This window comes from Pezoporus flaviventris, unplaced genomic scaffold (assembly GCF_033815535.1).
Source record: "Pezoporus flaviventris isolate CSIRO_AGI_PZ_B2104156 unplaced genomic scaffold, CSIRO_AGI_Pfla_v1 ptg000001l, whole genome shotgun sequence".
Lineage (NCBI taxonomy): Eukaryota > Metazoa > Chordata > Aves > Psittaciformes > Psittacidae > Pezoporus > Pezoporus flaviventris.
Genome location: NW_026892549.1, coordinates 25,407,191 through 25,424,626, shown reverse-complemented (window position 1 = coordinate 25,424,626; position 17,436 = coordinate 25,407,191). Strand labels below are relative to the sequence as shown.

The window sequence follows — 17,436 nt, the reverse complement described above, 5'->3', positions numbered from 1 at the left end:
TGCTACTGGGGACAGATACTCCCTTCCAGCTTTACAATATTCTCTCTGACTTAATCACCACATGGGATATTGGAGAATAGTCTCTAGGATATGAGAGGAAGTCTGTAACTTCAACATATTAACTAAATGGGTACGAGGAAAATTAGCAGGAAAAAAAAAAAATCTTGTTTTTCTCACCCCTACCCTCTCCACACATAGAAGTTAAAGAGCAGATTAATTCTTCGTCTGGTTGCCATGAAAACTAAGAGATGTAGCCTTACCTCAGAGGAAATGATGTTATGCTCACACAACGAACAAGAAATGAGAACTGCATGGTCCTACCTCAGCAACATAAAGCTGAGTCAAAAGAAAGTCTTTCTAAAACCCAGGCATGTGTGGATTCTAATCAGCACTGTTTATAATGTCTGATCATAGTTAATTGTTCATTAATTCCACCATGTCATTTGTTCAGAGATTATACCCTCCACATAATGAATGTTTTGGGGTACTTTCCAGCAGAGGATATTAAAATACATAATAGCTGTGATTTTAAATAGTTGTCTTAGCAAACTTAGGTTTGAATCCATTGGCCTAACCAGTTTTTAGAAAGGTTGTAAAACATCAAAAAAAATGTCTGTTCTCTTGAAAGAGGAAACAGATGTGTAAATGAACATGTCTATAGAATCATGAGTTCCTCTCTAGTTCTGGGCCTCACCCTGACAGCCACCTCAACAAAAAACCTTCCCCTGAAGGGGATAGGAAGATGGAGGGCTTCAAACTTCCAGGTGCATAATTCACTCCGAGTTCAGCAGGCAGCCCAGATTTTCGTTGCTTGTAATTGTAATTAGTATTAATACCATCACAAACACTGAATGGAGCAGTCACTAAAAGAGCACACAGCATGAAATACCTGTATTAATGATAATAGAGATGCTCATGTTTCACTCCTGGATTTAGGAAAACACTTAAGTAAATTAACTTACTCCACTTTACAAAATGAGACATATCCGTGCAATGTCACAAAGAACATGATCAACTGAATAACATCAATGAAGTATTTTACTGCTTATTTGAGTCTCCAGAATCACGGATGTGACAAGAATGACAGTACATGCTTAACTGCCATCACCAGGGGCTCATATTTCATTTCACTTGCAGTCTTAAGGGTAAGTTGATCCTTAACAGCTTTCATGAGACTGAATTTGCCATAGGTCATGATGCATTTGGAGGGCTGTAGCAAAGAGAGCAGTGCTAGGGATTGAAATGGTGCCCTTTGCTCACGGGAAAAAAAAGGGGGGGGGGGGGGGGGGAACTCACCAGATTATACAGAAATTATTTTAGGAATCCCTTGCTGAACATAAATGAAATATTGCGATCAGGATTTCAGCTTTCCAAAACACTGCAAATAAATTTCAAACCAAACAAAATATTTAAAATAAAATCCTTTGGTTCAACATGCCAAAACAAAGCTTTCAAGTGACTGTAGGATTTTTCATTTTCAAAATTATTGGTTTGGTTTGGTTTTCTTCTTTTCAGAATGTGTTAATCTTGTTATTGACTTATATATTTTGCTGAGCTTAGATCAAATTTGTGACATTAAGTGTATTAAACTCTATATTTTTCAAATAAATAAACTCTTAGCTGAAAAAAATGGCCTGAATTAGTTGCTAGGTTTTAACAGTATGTTCAAAATTTACATTAGTATGTGGCATACAAATAAATGCCCAAAGGAGAATGTATATCACTTACACTTTATATATTGGATTAATACTGCTGTACCACCAGCCCTATGAAGACTTAATTAGCTGCTTAATAACCATGATTAAATCAATACAAGTGCAATGATCAGCTGTGACTTAATGGTAGGTGGCCTTCTTTGCCTTATTTAGTGGATTTATTGTTTTCATTTTCAAGGCTTTCTCACTGTCAGTGTTTGGCCATTGCCCACTGATGTATAAATGCTGATGACATGGGTTCTTTAAAAAGCAACCATATAAAGAAAGCAATGTCTTAGAAATGTCAAACTTTGGAGTTGATCAGAGTCCCCAGTATTTCAATGTACTCTTCAAAGTAAATGATGTCATCTCCAACTCACAGGGCTCACACTCAACCTTGTTTGCACAGAGCTGGGATAACAGCTTTTCAGGATGGTTCTTTTCTTGTAAAAACTCTCTCTACCGATGGGTAAGCACCATGGGCCCCATTCAACACATCACTTAAGACTGGACTAGGCTTTAAGCACACAGTGCTCCCTCTGTACTCAACTGAATTACAAATAGACTTAAACTTAAGTGCATGCTTAAGTACATTGTTGGATTAGTGCCAGAATATTTAGCACTTTTGACTAACCAGACCCATGACAAGAGAAGCAAAGATATTGTGAAGTTTACTTAGTCATTGGTCAGCACTTTTTTATTGCCTGATTTTTCTTACTGAAAGCAGAGATAAAAATTAAATAAAAATTTCAAAACCAGAAGCTGCCCAAAGTTTTCCTTTCCTGTCAGCCCAACACATAAAGCTGATCGGCCTACCTAGTTGAAAATATTTTGCTTTCTGAAAACTGAAATCTGCCAGCACATGGCATCATTCTTCCCTGCGCGTTTCAATTGCAACAGCAAATACATCTTTTGAAGCTAGAGGTTTTTAAAACCAAAGCAATGAAACTTAATTCTCTGGAGGGAAAGATTTATTTAATTTCCTCTTTCTGATGAGATAGGTGAGTTCCTCTCATTATGCAGGCTAAACTAGAAGTGGTTTGATTCCCTCCCACGTTCACTCCCATTGCATCTGGCAGCATCATTCAGGAAAGGCAACAATGCTATGGCCCATGGGTCAAACATTTTTAAAAGTCATTCTAAGTACAATGTAACAAGACTTAAGTCACCCAGAACCCTTTAAAGTGCAATCTTGATGTTTTTAATACATCAGAATAGAGGAAAAATGTTCTTTCAAATACCAGCAATACCTTAACAATGCAGGGCTGAAGGACCAGCCTTCCTCCAATAGCTTCATTGGATTGTTAGTATACAGTGCCAGCACAGCCACCAACAGTATCCCCAAAACTATGTTGTCTTCTCATTACAGATGGAAGTCTGAAATCCAGCATTATTATCACTGCTCTGCTATTAAACATTCTGGTTTTGCTATTTACAAAAAGTGCATGTTGTCATTCTGAGGCTGGTTAAGACACTCCCTCTGAGTTACCTCTAACCTTGTCCTCTCTTGCCACCACTTGTCCCCTAAGCACCTATTAATGTGTCTTCCTCAGACAGCAGCATGTATCCAAAATAAGGCTGCTATATATTAAACCTAAATTGTACTGTTAGAAAAACCTCCCTAAAGCTATGCAGTCCTAATCTGTAACCACCTAATATAAGAACTATAGACAATCACATTTATTGAATCACAATAACTGGCTACCCATGAAACCAAACTGATTCCAGGCAACCTTCATCCTAAGACTTCATATATTCATTCAATTTATGTTTGCATGAACAAAACTATCCAACAGGCAAAGGACTGAATATTCATCTGAACAATAAATGCATAAAATAGCTGATATTAACAAAATCAACTGTCACTAGCTTCTAAAAATATGCATCTTAAAAAAAAGTAACTGTTTTGAAAAACTAAAGCAGACAAAGCTGAACCCACAGGAACAACCAATGCATTGCAAAGTTCCAGACAGAAGCCTTCAAAAGCTCTGGAAGGGATTTTGTGAGATCTCCCTCCACTCTTCCTCCAGTTTTGTTTTTTGTCTTTATAATTTCCTCAATCTTTCCTTAAGATACTGTTATGTTTGAATATAAATGTAATCTGCGACTTTATTTTTCCTTTAGGGATATTACCTTTGCTCGTCTTTCACGCAACTCTTTCAGACAATTATTGTCTAGGAAACAGGAATGTAGTTGTAGAGAGCATGTCTTGCAAAAACTAGGACAGAGATTCTGACATGTCAAGAAAATGTGAGAAAATTTTACTGCAAAGGAAAACTAAACACAAAGACACGCACATAGAAACACAGGAAGCTGAATTTTGTTTTCACTCTTAATCCTTAAGAATTAAAATATATATGTATTTTGGTTAGAAGACTGCTGGTGTTGCAAACAATTGCTGTTTTTTAGGAGTAAATGAATTGCTCATTTTGTACTAAAAAGAAAAATCTCAAAACTGACAAGCCCCGATTAATTTGTGGTTACCTCTTTGTATGTGGACCTTGACAAGGCACTAGGCTACACAGTATACAATATAAATTCATGCAACCAGGTAATGGATAAGAGATCTTATCTTTTCAAGGACTTAATCAGATGCAATTTCTTGGATGTCCTCCAATCAATTAAATTTCTCACCCTGCTATATAAAGCTAGAGGGTTTTTATCTTTTTGCCTACTTCCATGCCTGAATTTCTCCCCCTAACAAGCCAGCATCTCTGTTTGGGGAGAAGGGGTTCACAAGGACAACTGCAGTCCCAAAGCACCAACGCAATCAGAAAGCAGCAGACCTGCATGCAGCCCCATATTTGCTTGCTTGCAGTACAGCTAACACTCTCAGGGAAGAAAGCCACCCCTTACCCATCTTATCAGCCATACATCACCATTACTGATCATAGAGAATATCTGCACTGGAGTCAGCAGGATTTGAAGCCCAGTCCCCATTTAGGGACTGAATACTTGCTAGCTTTGTTCTATTCTGCTTCCTCCCCTCCTGGGTTTTATCTACTGATTCAGCCGGGGCAAAACACTGTGGGTTAATAAGGAGCTCCTCAGAATGAGGGTTCATGTCCCAGCAGATAGTTACAGCCAAAATAAAACCAAACTTCTAGGTCAGCTGCCCCAGTCACTCCTCCTGTATCTCCCCCTTAATCACTGCTCCCATTTCTATATCAAGGCCCTTTCTAACACTCTCATTAATTTTTCTCATCTTCTTTCAGATTGACTTGTTTTAAAAATGCACCAGCTTTGTTTGCTCATTTGCATTTAGTGGTAAACAAGGAGAAAGGGGCAGCTTTGCTGTTGGGAACAAAGGGCTACGGTTTTGAACAGCTTCCCTGCGGTTCTTGTTTGGTCACATCTCTTGTGACCAAAGCATCTCTTGGCTTTCCAACCAAAGGCAGATTGTGCATGTGGTCTTTCAAGCTGAATTTATTGCATATGTTCAGTGGTTCTTCTAATTGGACCTATGACTTAACCACAATTCAGTGAGTTTAGCTTCAAGGATAACAGGCCCGTAGGTCAACAAGATGGTAAATATGACATTATGAAATACACTACATTTAGCCATTTTAGATTGAACTCATACAGTTCTAAAAGAGGGTTTGGACAATTTTCCTGTATATTGGGTGGGATAAACAGAAACAATTCTGAAAGAGCTTTAAATAAATCTTTGGTAATAACACACATTTCTATCTAACACTTAACTAGTATGATCAGTCATTCTAAAACAGCCTTTAGCAAACGGCTTGGTGTAAAATATAAAAGAAAATTAATATAGATAACAAATTGGATATTTATACTGAATACCAAGGTCCATAATGAGAATAGTTACCATGCATGTCTTCTCCACACCAAAAGCTTTTTTAAAATCATATACTTCTTTAAAAACCACATTTCTCCTCCAGAATTATGGCAAGACACCAGTAAAAATGTTCCTGGGAGCTGTGGACACAGCCAATAGGTCACACACCAGGGCAGCACTGAGCAGCTCTGAGGTCCTTAAAAATCTATAAACCCTGCACAGGCCTTACTTTGTAGCAATAGTCCTTTAGAAAAGGCATGCAAAATGTATTCTTTATTAAAAACAGAAAAAGAGTCAGTGCTTGCCATTTGAAGAGAAATCCTTAAAATGCAAGAGAAATATGGAGATATTTTACAGAGAGGAAAAACAGGGATTAAATGAACTGCTTAAGGTCAAACTGAAAGAGTCAGTGAGAAAACTCCCTACCCTTTGCTGCTTGGATGACTTGGAAGTTTGCATGCTTTTATCTTTTGTGTGGGTAGTGTGTGCTGAGTGTGCAAAACATTTCTTAAGCCTTCTTTAAGCATAACCAGACATTCTGATATTACAAAAAAGGTAGACAGGAAAATATCAGATAGGAATATCAAACAACATACACTTTCCCATAACTGCTAAAAAGCGTTGGCTGTTCCTCAGGCTGCCCTACTTAGAAACTTTGATTGTGCACCCACTGTCATGAGAGATGTTTTCCTCTCAACATCTTTTTAATCTTTTCAGACTGGTAGAAAAACAGCAGTCCTTAGTTATCAGAATTTTGATGTTTAACAGCTTCAAAGTGCTGGTGTTTTCAAATTAAATCAAATGGTAGGAAAAACTAGGACTGCAGGTATCCAAGTGCATTCACTGATTCTCCTTGAAGATGTTATATTTGCTTAGAAGGTAAAAATGTATTAAAAAAAGCCTTTCCCACCCACTCCTCAGCAATGTTTCACTAGGGATGTTTTAACTTTTCAGAGTCTTATATAAGAAAAAGGAAACTGTATGCAGCCACCCTGCAGAACATCCTGTCTGCTGGCCAAAACCCGTCTCTTTTGAGAGAAGCTTCCACAGTACTACAGGAGAATGATGCATTTACTCACACATAGATTGAGGCTCTTTTTTAACTTGCTGCACCATGAAGTGTTTGGTACACATATCTCTCCTCTTGGAGGATCTTTCTCCTCAGGCATGGAGAGCCCTCCAGACTTACTTACCTATGTTTCAGGGTCCAGCCAGCAGTCAATTTCTGAATAATATCTGCATTAATTTTCCTAATGTCTGTGCGTGAAAACATTAGCCTCAGCACCAGAGATGATTGCTAGAGTCATACAAATCTGAAGGGGGCAGGAGAACAGGTTTTAGACCCAGATCACACAGACACTGATATTTCCTCACAGGCCAAAGGTAAATTCAGCTGATGAGATGGCTGCAAATGCTAAATGTTAAGCCAGTGATTACTGAGTGGGAAATGATTACAATTTCAGAGATACCATCGCAGAGCCCAGAAGAAGTGGTGATACAGTTATGGGAGAAAGAAGAGAAAAGCTGTGTAGGTAAAAATAAAATTATTTAATTTATGAAGGAAGCTGACCTAAAGCTACAAATGTCTATAAAATACTCTCATTAGAACCCTGGGAAAATTACTTGAAAGTAACACATGGGTAGCTACAGTCAGTGGCTCAGTTTCACCTCGGCCTTCTGTTAGTAAAATGCCCTGTAAACTCCTGTTGGGAAGTGGAAGGAGTATCTGTGCAGTGGATATTAGACAGCTCTGCTTTTCTACAGGTTCCCAGAGAACACTGGAGACCCCTCCAGATGAGTAAGCTTGGGGACAACATATAGGACATGCTACTGGGAAGGACAGCTAGCCAGGCTAGCTGTAACAATATTGATTAACTGAAGAAAGTCAACAATAGAGTTATACTATATCCTGACATTTAAAAGCAATCCCCCAGCAAATGAAACAATGTGCTGAAGAGAAAGTGAATTCCACAACTCCATCTTCTATCAAAACCAAATAAGGCAGGTAAAAGTATGCTTTATTAGAGGGTACAGACAGGATAGCATCACTGTGGTGTCTCATTTTAATACAGCCTTTAAGGAAAGCTCTTTAGAATATGCAAGTCTGTGGGAGCTAACTGAAAGGTAGATATCAATAACTGCACTGACTTGTGAATTGTTCTGAGCTTTGTGAGTTCAGAATGTGATATGGAAGTGGATGGTGATGCTGTCATCTGAAGAACTGCAAAAGAAAAGTGACAGAAGTTTAAAAGAGACCATTTAACTTTTTGATTTATTATCTCTAGTGACTTTTTCTTTCAAACTGCTTTTTCATTAAAAAAAGGATTTATAATGCCTTCAGGAATCAATGGCAGCAATGGAACAGAATCACACTGTAGACTGCACAATAAAAAAACTTATTTATATTCACCCACATGGTGTACACTTCTGAAAACACCACTGACAACTCTGCGGACAGCTTCTCCCTAAAGACCCAACAGCACTGGCAGTAGGCTGAGAATGGCTTTCCAAGAGCCTCTGCATGGAAGCAAAGAGAACATGCTTCCTCTGAAATTAAAACCCTTGTAGCACCATGCAACCTCTCCCGATGTAACTGACTTCTTCATCTCCTAACACAGATGTAGAATTGCTGTGGGAATCAGGGACGCTTTGGAGGTGCCTGACTCAGGGCTATGGAGCAAGGAGACTGGTGTAAGGCACAGGGAGTCCAGCCTGTGCTCCTCACATCCTGTGTAGGGTCACAACCAAATCCCTGACCAGCATCTCCCCTCCTGCTCTTGCCCTGCACACATACCAACTCATTCACACAGTACATGCATTACTTATATGTTTTGCTGTTTATAAATCTTTCACTTGGAGGGGGTGTGAGTTTTTGTACTCAGGCCAGACTCTTGAGCAATGAGAGCACAAAGATGCCATGCTGCTTACAACAGCATCATCCCCAGCTTGGCAGATCACATCATCATTACAGGAAGAGTATTTGTGTTACACCCCATGGTTACTGCTTGGTACTAGTGAACTATGACAGTATTTGAATTCAGATTGGTTACTAGTTGTTTGTAGTCTATAAGAGTTCAAGGATTTGCATAATCATGGTGCTTATTTTTAAAATGTGATTATGCACAGCCACTTCAGCAACTCCAGGAAATCCTTTCATGGCACTCGGAATTCAGCAACGACCTGTCTCCTGACTTCCAACTCTCTTACTCCAGCAGAGCCTGGATACTTGGTAGCAGCTTACTTCTAAAGGCAAAGGCCACACGGTTGAGAACGGGGATGCAGCTCAGAGATAAACTGACAAGATTTCATAAAAAGAAACTTTCCTGCTTTCAAAAATACCTTACATATTCTACAAAAATGAAAACAATTGACATATCCTCATCCCATCTGTGCATATGTACTTAAAGGGGTATTACAAATGAGTGGGTAATACATGAATGCAATTCAAGCTTGTTTAGTCACCAGTGATTTTATTTCAATATGCACCAAAACTGAGAGCTGTTTGGAAATCCACTCAAAATCTACTAACCACAATCTTCTATAAGCCACCATGGACTTCTTTGCAGAAAGCAGGCAGTGATTTCCACTGACATTGGGTCAGGTATCAAAGTCATACTTGCATCCCTTCCTTCACAAGGGATGCAAGTGACAGGATCACGGAAGAATTTTGTATTTATTAAATATTAATTCCATGGGTGGAGCACCTAGCACATCTGCAAGCCTGCCTGGGTCCTGTACTAACAGAGATTTTGCTGAGGTAGCTTTCACTAGGCACTATGTTACATGTCATATTACACCCATGAAATAAATGCAGACATTGTGTCTATATAACTTGCTAATACCTGCTAAGGTACAGACCTTCATATCCTGCTTTTGCTAATGAGCAATCAGTATGTTAACAGAGGCCTTGGATACTACTACTTTTATCAAATAACTGCTTCTGTAAAGTCCTGTTAATTCCATTTGGATAAATGTGGAGTAAGATATATTCTGGATAAACTAGGATACCAGAAACATAAGTGAACCCCTTCTACCTTGTACTTTTCTCTTTAATTATGTATTATTTTCCATGAAAAAATAGGAAGATACAGAAGTGAAACTCAAACTGCGATTTAAAATTGATACATAAACCGTGATGACACAACATACAACACATTAGACACTTCAGCTGCCCGACAGGCTAAAATCCAAAACAGTGAATAAAACAGAGCTGAACAACAAAAAAAGTAAAATACATCACTCAGGTTGTTAAAACAAACCATAAAATCTTTTCTAAAATAATGTCCAACTGAAGGTGACTATGCAGTGCAATGTGTCTTGTGTCTTTCTGCAACTGCAAAGGCAAAATAGAGTTTTAGTTCTTGTACAGAATACAGAGGTATTAAACTGCTTGTGTACATCAGGGAACTAACAATTTTATATGGACAAAGTTATGTTAAACGGTCATGGCTTCCTTAATAATGGAGAATTCCAGCTTATTGTCAAAACTTTTTTTTTTTTTTTAGCACATATATCCCAGAGTGAATTTTCTTTTCCACTAGCAAAACAATCTTATTCCAATCTAATTCTCCTGTTCACATTTGTCTTACTTACATAAATACTAAAGGAACATTCTGTTGGATTTCCCTTCAAGTCACCATACAGTGATTTCAATCATTGTAAAAAATAAAAACAAAGCTGACCTCTTCCATGGAGATCAGTAAGTAGTCACCTTGCTGAAGACTGGCCAACAAACCCGAGCTCCACACAAATACCACGCTCAGGCAACAGGCGTACAGGAAACATTTTTAAAAGCGTTATACAATCCCACACATCCATCAGAGATGCCAGGGATTGATCTGCAAAATGCCCAAAGCTCTCGGCTGAAGCTGCAGGGCTGAAGGATACTCGATACCTTTGAAAATGAGGACACTGCTTTAACTTACCTCACATACACTGTACATTATCCTCTGAAGGCACCTAGCCTTTTCCACTTAATATATGGGGCTCTAGCCTGACTCCTGAAGTCAGGAACAATGTGGGGCGGAGGTATTATCTTGGCTGAGACCCCCACACCTCCCAGTCTAACAGGGAGGCATTATTTTGCAAAGTTGCTAAAAGGCCTAAGATGTTTCCATCTCAACAGGTACTCTAGTCCTGATCAAACCCTTAAGGCCCAGTTCTCTATGCCTTTACAGCTCAGTCCAACTCAACACTTGCCTGAGTCAGAAAATCCCTGTTCCCACTCTACCAGTGACCTAAACACCTGTACAAAGTACTGAATAGCAACAAGTCCAGCCCTTTATAGTCCAAAATTCCATTCAAATCAACGTGGGAATACATCAGGCTTTGCATGTGGATTAAGCAATTTTTTCTTTTAAATGCAACTTATAATTTAGACCTTTTTTATCTATTCCTTTCCTTCACCCACATCACAGACACCAAGAGCCCAGTTCTTACACTCTGCTTCGGTCAAACTAAGTCTGATTGAGTCTAACACTCTATTTTTACAGGTGCTCAGTTAGTTCCACTAGTCCACAAATACTTTGGCTCACAGTAACAAACCTTTAACGAATGGCCAAGGGGAATTGTATCAAAGTATGCACGACTTCTCCTGAAACCATCAATTTAAGCAAGTTAAGAGCTTGAAATTAACAGTGCTTTGACTTTTGGCACAGGGCTGAATATTTATATCCTCATAAGCATATTTATTTATTTTTAAAACACTGTTCACCAAACATCATCTTTAAAGTTTGAGTTTGCTTCAAAAGAATCCATTTTCCTATAGAAGATACATTTCCCCCTCTCCCTCAGCTCTCCCCCCCAAAAAACAACAAATAAAACCCAGCCCCACTGGAAAAAAAACAGAAGGATGAAAGATTCCATTAATACCAGCCAGATAGTTGAAACAGTATTGGTTTACACTCTTCAAGAGTCCAGCTCTGGGTCTAGTCAGTGAGCAGTCTTACAATGGCAAGCTTGGCCATACTTAGTCCTCCCTCTTCCCCACCTCCTCCCACTATGAGCTGGTAACATTAAGCATAACATGGTTTATAACTCAAACTGACATTTGCATAATAATAATGGCCATCCGTAGTGATGGCACAATCCTGAGACATCAAGATGGGGAAGAGAAAAAGGTGGATTCCAAACTTGCCTAAATAAAAATGTAAATGCATAACAGTGTAAAATTTTTCCTAGCCTTGTAAACGACAAAGTAAAACTGAGCAGTGCCCACTTCAAATGATGCTGTAGTGCTACCAACACAATACAAAGTAATCTTTTCATTCCTTTGGGGGTCATCTTCAATGAAGGAATTGTTTTTCCAGCTGAATAGAAAAACCCTTTCATCACCAAGCCCCATGCTGTTAAGAATTCAACACTGCTAGTAGATATCCCATCCACTAGTGCCCATAAATATCTATCAAAACCATCTTACATTTACTTAGTTACATTTGCCTCTGACAGAGCATCATGTCCAAAATCAAGGACACGACTGAAATTTTACTCGCACCTAGGAAAAAATCACTGATTTAACAAGTTTTCAAACTTCAGGCCCTAAATCTACCCAATGTTTTCATTTATGAAAGGTCAATGTTTGAGCAACATCTGCCTGGTTGTGCTTTAATGCTAACAAGCTAAGGAACAATCATTTGTGCCCAACCTATTTACTGCCTACTACTGTGAAATTCAACTGTTCAGAATCCATGAAACAGATCTCTCAAATCTTGAGACATGTTTAAAAATAATGAAATAAAAAAAAATTAAAAATAGAAGGGGATTTGTACTTGTTATCAGAGTTAAAGGCCTTGAAGCTCACATTTCAAGTTTTAATTTGATGACTGGTATAGTTTGCATGTGAAAATTTCACCAATTCCAACCTGAACTGCTTTGTTCAGGACAACAATTCACTGTAGGAACATGTGCCTGTCAGAGAAATAATTATCCCTGTTTTCCTTCAACCTGCTTATCACTGTAAGCCAAGTGAAGAAACCACTCGCATTGAGGCTGGTCAGCACACAACGCTTTTCTCGCGTTAATTGTGTTGGTGCAAATGGTGAATTTTTTCAACCTTATAAGACTTGTACTGAAACCTTGACACAGCTGACTGAGATCCATAAAACATCTGACAGCCCCAAGAGAGCTTAGGCGAAAAGAAACAGTGGGAGCCTCCCAACTAGGATATGATGATGCTCCCCTGGGGTCCTGCTGCCCCTGGGATGTGTTTCCAGCTCTGCTGCCTTGGGCAGTCCAAGCCATCTCCCACAGGCCCTTGCAGCTGGGCACAGAGCCCAGCCCAGATGATGCACAAACTCCTCAAAGCCATCTGAACAGACACACACCTACAGCTTGATCACCCCTGACACAGCGTTTCAATTTATACCTACTAGGAAATTGCAGGGCATTTTTTTTCCAGCACACCTGAAAGTTAAGTGAGGCTTACAATGAAATTACCGGATTTGCAGCACTGGCATCCATTACTTTACCTGCTGCTCACAAGTTTGCAGCAGCAGAAGATGTGACAGCAACAGCCTTTAACATCTCAGAGATGGCAGCAGCCAGGTTTTGCATTATGCTCAAGCTATTCTGTGTTCCCAAAGAACATGCTAGCTCCTGAGCACTACATGCAAGGAAACCACTTCAGTCCTACTGAATATTGTATGCAACTTAAATCATTGAGTATGTGCCAAGACCTGCTGTTCTCTTCTACTATGTACTGAACAGAGAACCCAGAAAAAATAATTCTGAGATTTCACCTTTATTTTAGGATCAGCACTGAGTAAGCAACTAATTTTTTTCCCAGACATTGTTAAAAGACAAAAATTTTCTAGTTTTCACAAACTGAACTATGCATGACAGAGATGCACTTTGAAGAATCAAGTAAACTATCCTATCAGTCACTTATTATTAAGGGTGACTTGGATTTTTCTATGGTACCATTTAGGGCTTAGATCTGCCCTTGGGTGTACTCAAACTATTCGCAGTGTAGGACACTGCACAACCATCCAGAGGCAGAACTGCTTGAAGCTGTAATATAAACTTGAACAAAATTAATGGGAAACTTGTATAGTGCAGACCCTTCATTGTACTCTGTTCACTTGCTGGCCCCATCCCTTTCTCTTGCATGAGTTAAACTAGGTAAGCTCTGAACCATCAGAAATGTCTTGAATTCAGGCGAAGAGAAAGAGTGTGGTGGGCCCAGACGGCACAGAAGCACAGTGTCTCTACAGAGCTGTTTGATAATATCTCACCTTGAAATGAAATAGAATTACATATAATAGGGAGCTTTGTTTTGTGTGTATCTTTAAAAGGGTCATTTCTCTGGTACAAGTATTGAAGCAAGCCTTAACAGAAACATTATTACACTGTGAATTGCTTAATCAGTCAAAACCAGTGAAATATTACCTTCAGACTGCAATCCTCAAACTAAATAGGAACATAAACCAGCGTGACTGCTGCTGGTATCATGAAGTCTAGGACACTGGGTGCTCCCACCAGCCTTACTTTCTAACCATTGGCTGCCTTGGTCTCCTTGCTGAATAAATTATTCAGAAACATTAGCACTCGGTTGTTCCAATGTGATTGGAAGACCCTAAAGGATATTTCTGTATACTGCTTAAGCAAAGGGTTAGCTTTGTGCAGTATCATGTGATCAGCAAAAAAAAAACCCTGAGTACTGCTTGCTTGTGGGTGGTGCAGAGGAACAAGAAGTGACTCACAACTCATAGTGGAAAAAATGGGGGGAAAATGTTTCAAATAGTCAGGAAAGTACAAAATGTCAAACCAAAATTATCGGACTTCCTATGTCTTATGTACTGGGTGGCAAAACCATGTCTTTGCTATAAGACTGATGCCTAAATGTATAAATTACAGGACAAATTGCTGCTTTATCCACAATTCTGCTAGTAGAGAGAGCCACTACATGCCCTGAATCTGCAAAGTCCTAAGGAAACACAGAAAGAAACTGCAATAAGCTACGAAATTCCAGTGTGACATGAAGGGGTTGGGCATGGGGGAACCCCCAAAAAAGCCTCTGGCGCAGCATAAAGCTCTCTATTTTATCTCATTCTTCAGATGCAGAAAAAAAAACACTGGAAAAAATCTACACATTTGAGATTAATAGGCTGATATTTCTCCATGTGCCACTCTGGTTGCTAAGAGATTTCATTTCTACAGCACAGTGTCATATAAACAATTAAGCATTTTTGTCCACAAAGCAATTGTCTCACCTCACTGAATCAAGAGCCTCTCACTGCCACATCCCTTCTATATTGTTTTAATTACAAACTGTGAGAAAGCACCCTCACACAAAGACAGTATATGGATATGGCTGGGCATACTATTGTTAAACTTGAGCACATTAAGTACAACATGGTCTTCCTGCATCATGAGTAGAGTTAACTGAGAGACTATACATTTTAGCTCACAAGTCATAAGTAAATATGGGTTGACAGACCAGCTCCTAAAATTCTTAACTGCTGGGGGGAAAAATCCCACCCTGATAGCTGCATTACAGACCTGCACTTACCCGAAACAGCGAACAAGAAAAAAATGTTACTAATTCAGGACAGTTTTAAAGAGCAACACCTCAAAATTGGTCCCAAAGACAGAATCTTATTTTCACACTTTCCTTTATATTGGCAGATGATTCAGAAGTCTGTATGTATACATTCACATGGAGAAAATACCTAAAGTTAACATGCTGCAGTACATTCACTGCAGCCATCTAGTCTCCTAACGTGCTCACTAGAACAGAAGGCAGTGGGTTTCTTGGTGCTTTTCATTATGTATAGTACTGCCATGGCAGAGAAAAAAGAGAAAAGGGCAGAGAAAGGCTGACTCTTACCCAACCAAAAGACGCACATATGTTAGAGGAAATCTACATGTCATTTAAGAGGCACATGCACCACTTCTCTGAGCATGTGAAGATTATCCAGTGCCCCCTTAGGGGGGTTTCACAAAGGCACACAGAAATACTACATACCCAGGTTTCCACTAAGATAATCAGCTTCTTGATGTGTTCTTGAAAAATCATAATAAAATACAGCCAAAGACAAGAAACCATGGCAGTGCCTTATTTCTATGGAGCAGAGTACAAGGTGTCATTTTTAAGGACATATCCACGCAGCTGCCAAAGTGGCTGGCCTCTTTATCTGTCATTATGCCACAAACTATAACTATTTTGCTTCATACCTTAGAGAGAGAAACTGTAAGGCTGGAATCACACAGAGGCTCCCTGACCTGAACAATGAGCAATGCAGTGCCTGCTGAATTTTTCAGATCTTAGTTAGCTGGAGGATTTTCTACAGCTAAGACAAATCTACAGCAGAGAAAACCAGGCTCTGTGATCTCAGACACATACCTCCCTAACAAAAGAAAGTTGCTAATAACAGATTGTTACAGCTCAATTCTGTAAAACAGCTCAAGTTTAGAAAAAAAGAGAAATATCAAAACACCTTATTTCTGTGACATTATCCCAAAAATGGATGTCTCAGAAGCCAAACATGCGACACAGTCCCAACACAAAGAAAAAAAATATCTGCCTCCACACACATCCCTTTTAAGTACATGTATGTATGGCTAAACTATTATGCTCTTAAACCTAGGAAAAAGCTCAGATTTAACCTCACATCATGGTTACAAACTATTTTCAACTCACAGACAGTTTGCATATCACAGTAACACAAGTGATTTATCTAGGAAACGAATGTACACCTTCTGCATCATCACTGCAATCAACTAATATCCAATTAAACATTCAATTGCTCTACAAACCCCACAGCCATGGTTATAAATGCTATTTTACAACATTAACAAATTAGTCCAACAGCTACCAAGTTACCTGCAAGAACAAGCCCTGATACTTCAATTGCAAGGTAAGAAAATTAAAACAAAAGAACCCCTGTCAGAATTTGGCACAGATCTAGATACCTTTTTCTTCCGATCCCGGGATCTTTTCCTGTGTTTTCTTTTTTTCTCATTTTCTTCCTCAGCAGCATTAATTTCTAATTCCTTGTTTTTCTTTAACTGTGATGCTGCGTGAGCCATAATGCATTAAAAATCCTTTACAACAATGCTCCCTTGTAAAAGGTGATTTCCTCGGGCACCTTTAGCCAGCCCTTACAGCAAATGGAAGGAAGTCTGTGACCAGAGCCAGGAACACATTCAGGATTCAGAGATCTCACAGAAGCTTGCAGTCACTACAAAAATACATAGTTGCAGATTTCTTCCTATACCTTTTTGTACCTGAGTCTTTACAAAACAGTGCAGCCATCGTAATGCATTTACTGTAATGAAAAAGACAGCTGGGACAGAGAAAGCTGTATTATGGCTGTATCCCCTGCCACCAGCTGGAAGTGTCTAAGTGACTCCACTGAAGGGGGAATGCTGAAAAGGAGCGCTTTCTATTAAAAAAAATCCAGAACAATAACATATGGTGTATTATATTTTCTTCATCAATCCTAAAGCATGTTTTTAAAGCCTATTGAAAAATGCAGTGTTAATGATGCACATTTCTGAGCTGGTTTTGTATAGTAAGCTATTTAACCTATAATGAAATGGAGCAGCTCCTACTTTAGGTTAACTGCTGATGGTGACAAAAAATAAAATAAAAATTTCTTCTTACCATGGAGACCCTGACTGCATTATGTAGAAAACAATGCATGCATTGCCATATCTTAACAGTGTGCCCTTTATACTCATTTTTCAATCCCAATACATTTTGTGAGAGAGGATTACAGAAAGCCCTGTTGTCTCTCCCCCCCCCCCCCCCCCCCCTTTGTTTTAAACATACTTATTACAACACATCATACAGAAAGAAAGATGCAATCACCCTAGTGTGAGAAACAGGCATTTAATTCATGGGAGATTTGAGATTTCCTGGCACTGTTCTTTTACGTGGTCAGAAAGGGAAATCAGCACTATTTCCATGTAGCTGGAAATATACTTTTAGGCTTTTATACC

General features: G+C 39.1%; 1 protein-coding gene across 9 annotated transcripts in view; it reads right to left on the bottom strand.

Moving 5' to 3' along the window:
- Positions 1-17,436, bottom strand: part of ANK3 (ankyrin 3) — a 379,207-nt gene that overhangs the window by 192,910 nt on the left and 168,861 nt on the right. For 8 of the 9 annotated variants that reach the window (XM_061449040.1, XM_061449062.1, XM_061449051.1 and 5 more), the window contains exon 1: positions 16,405-16,842. The exons of the other annotated variant lie outside the window; for it this stretch is intronic. In XM_061449040.1, coding sequence (XP_061305024.1) covers positions 16,405-16,521 — 117 coding nt within the window. In that variant the 5' untranslated portion in view covers positions 16,522-16,842. Of the gene's footprint in view, positions 1-16,404; positions 16,843-17,436 lie in introns of those variants that run through there. 9 annotated transcript variants of the gene reach the window in all.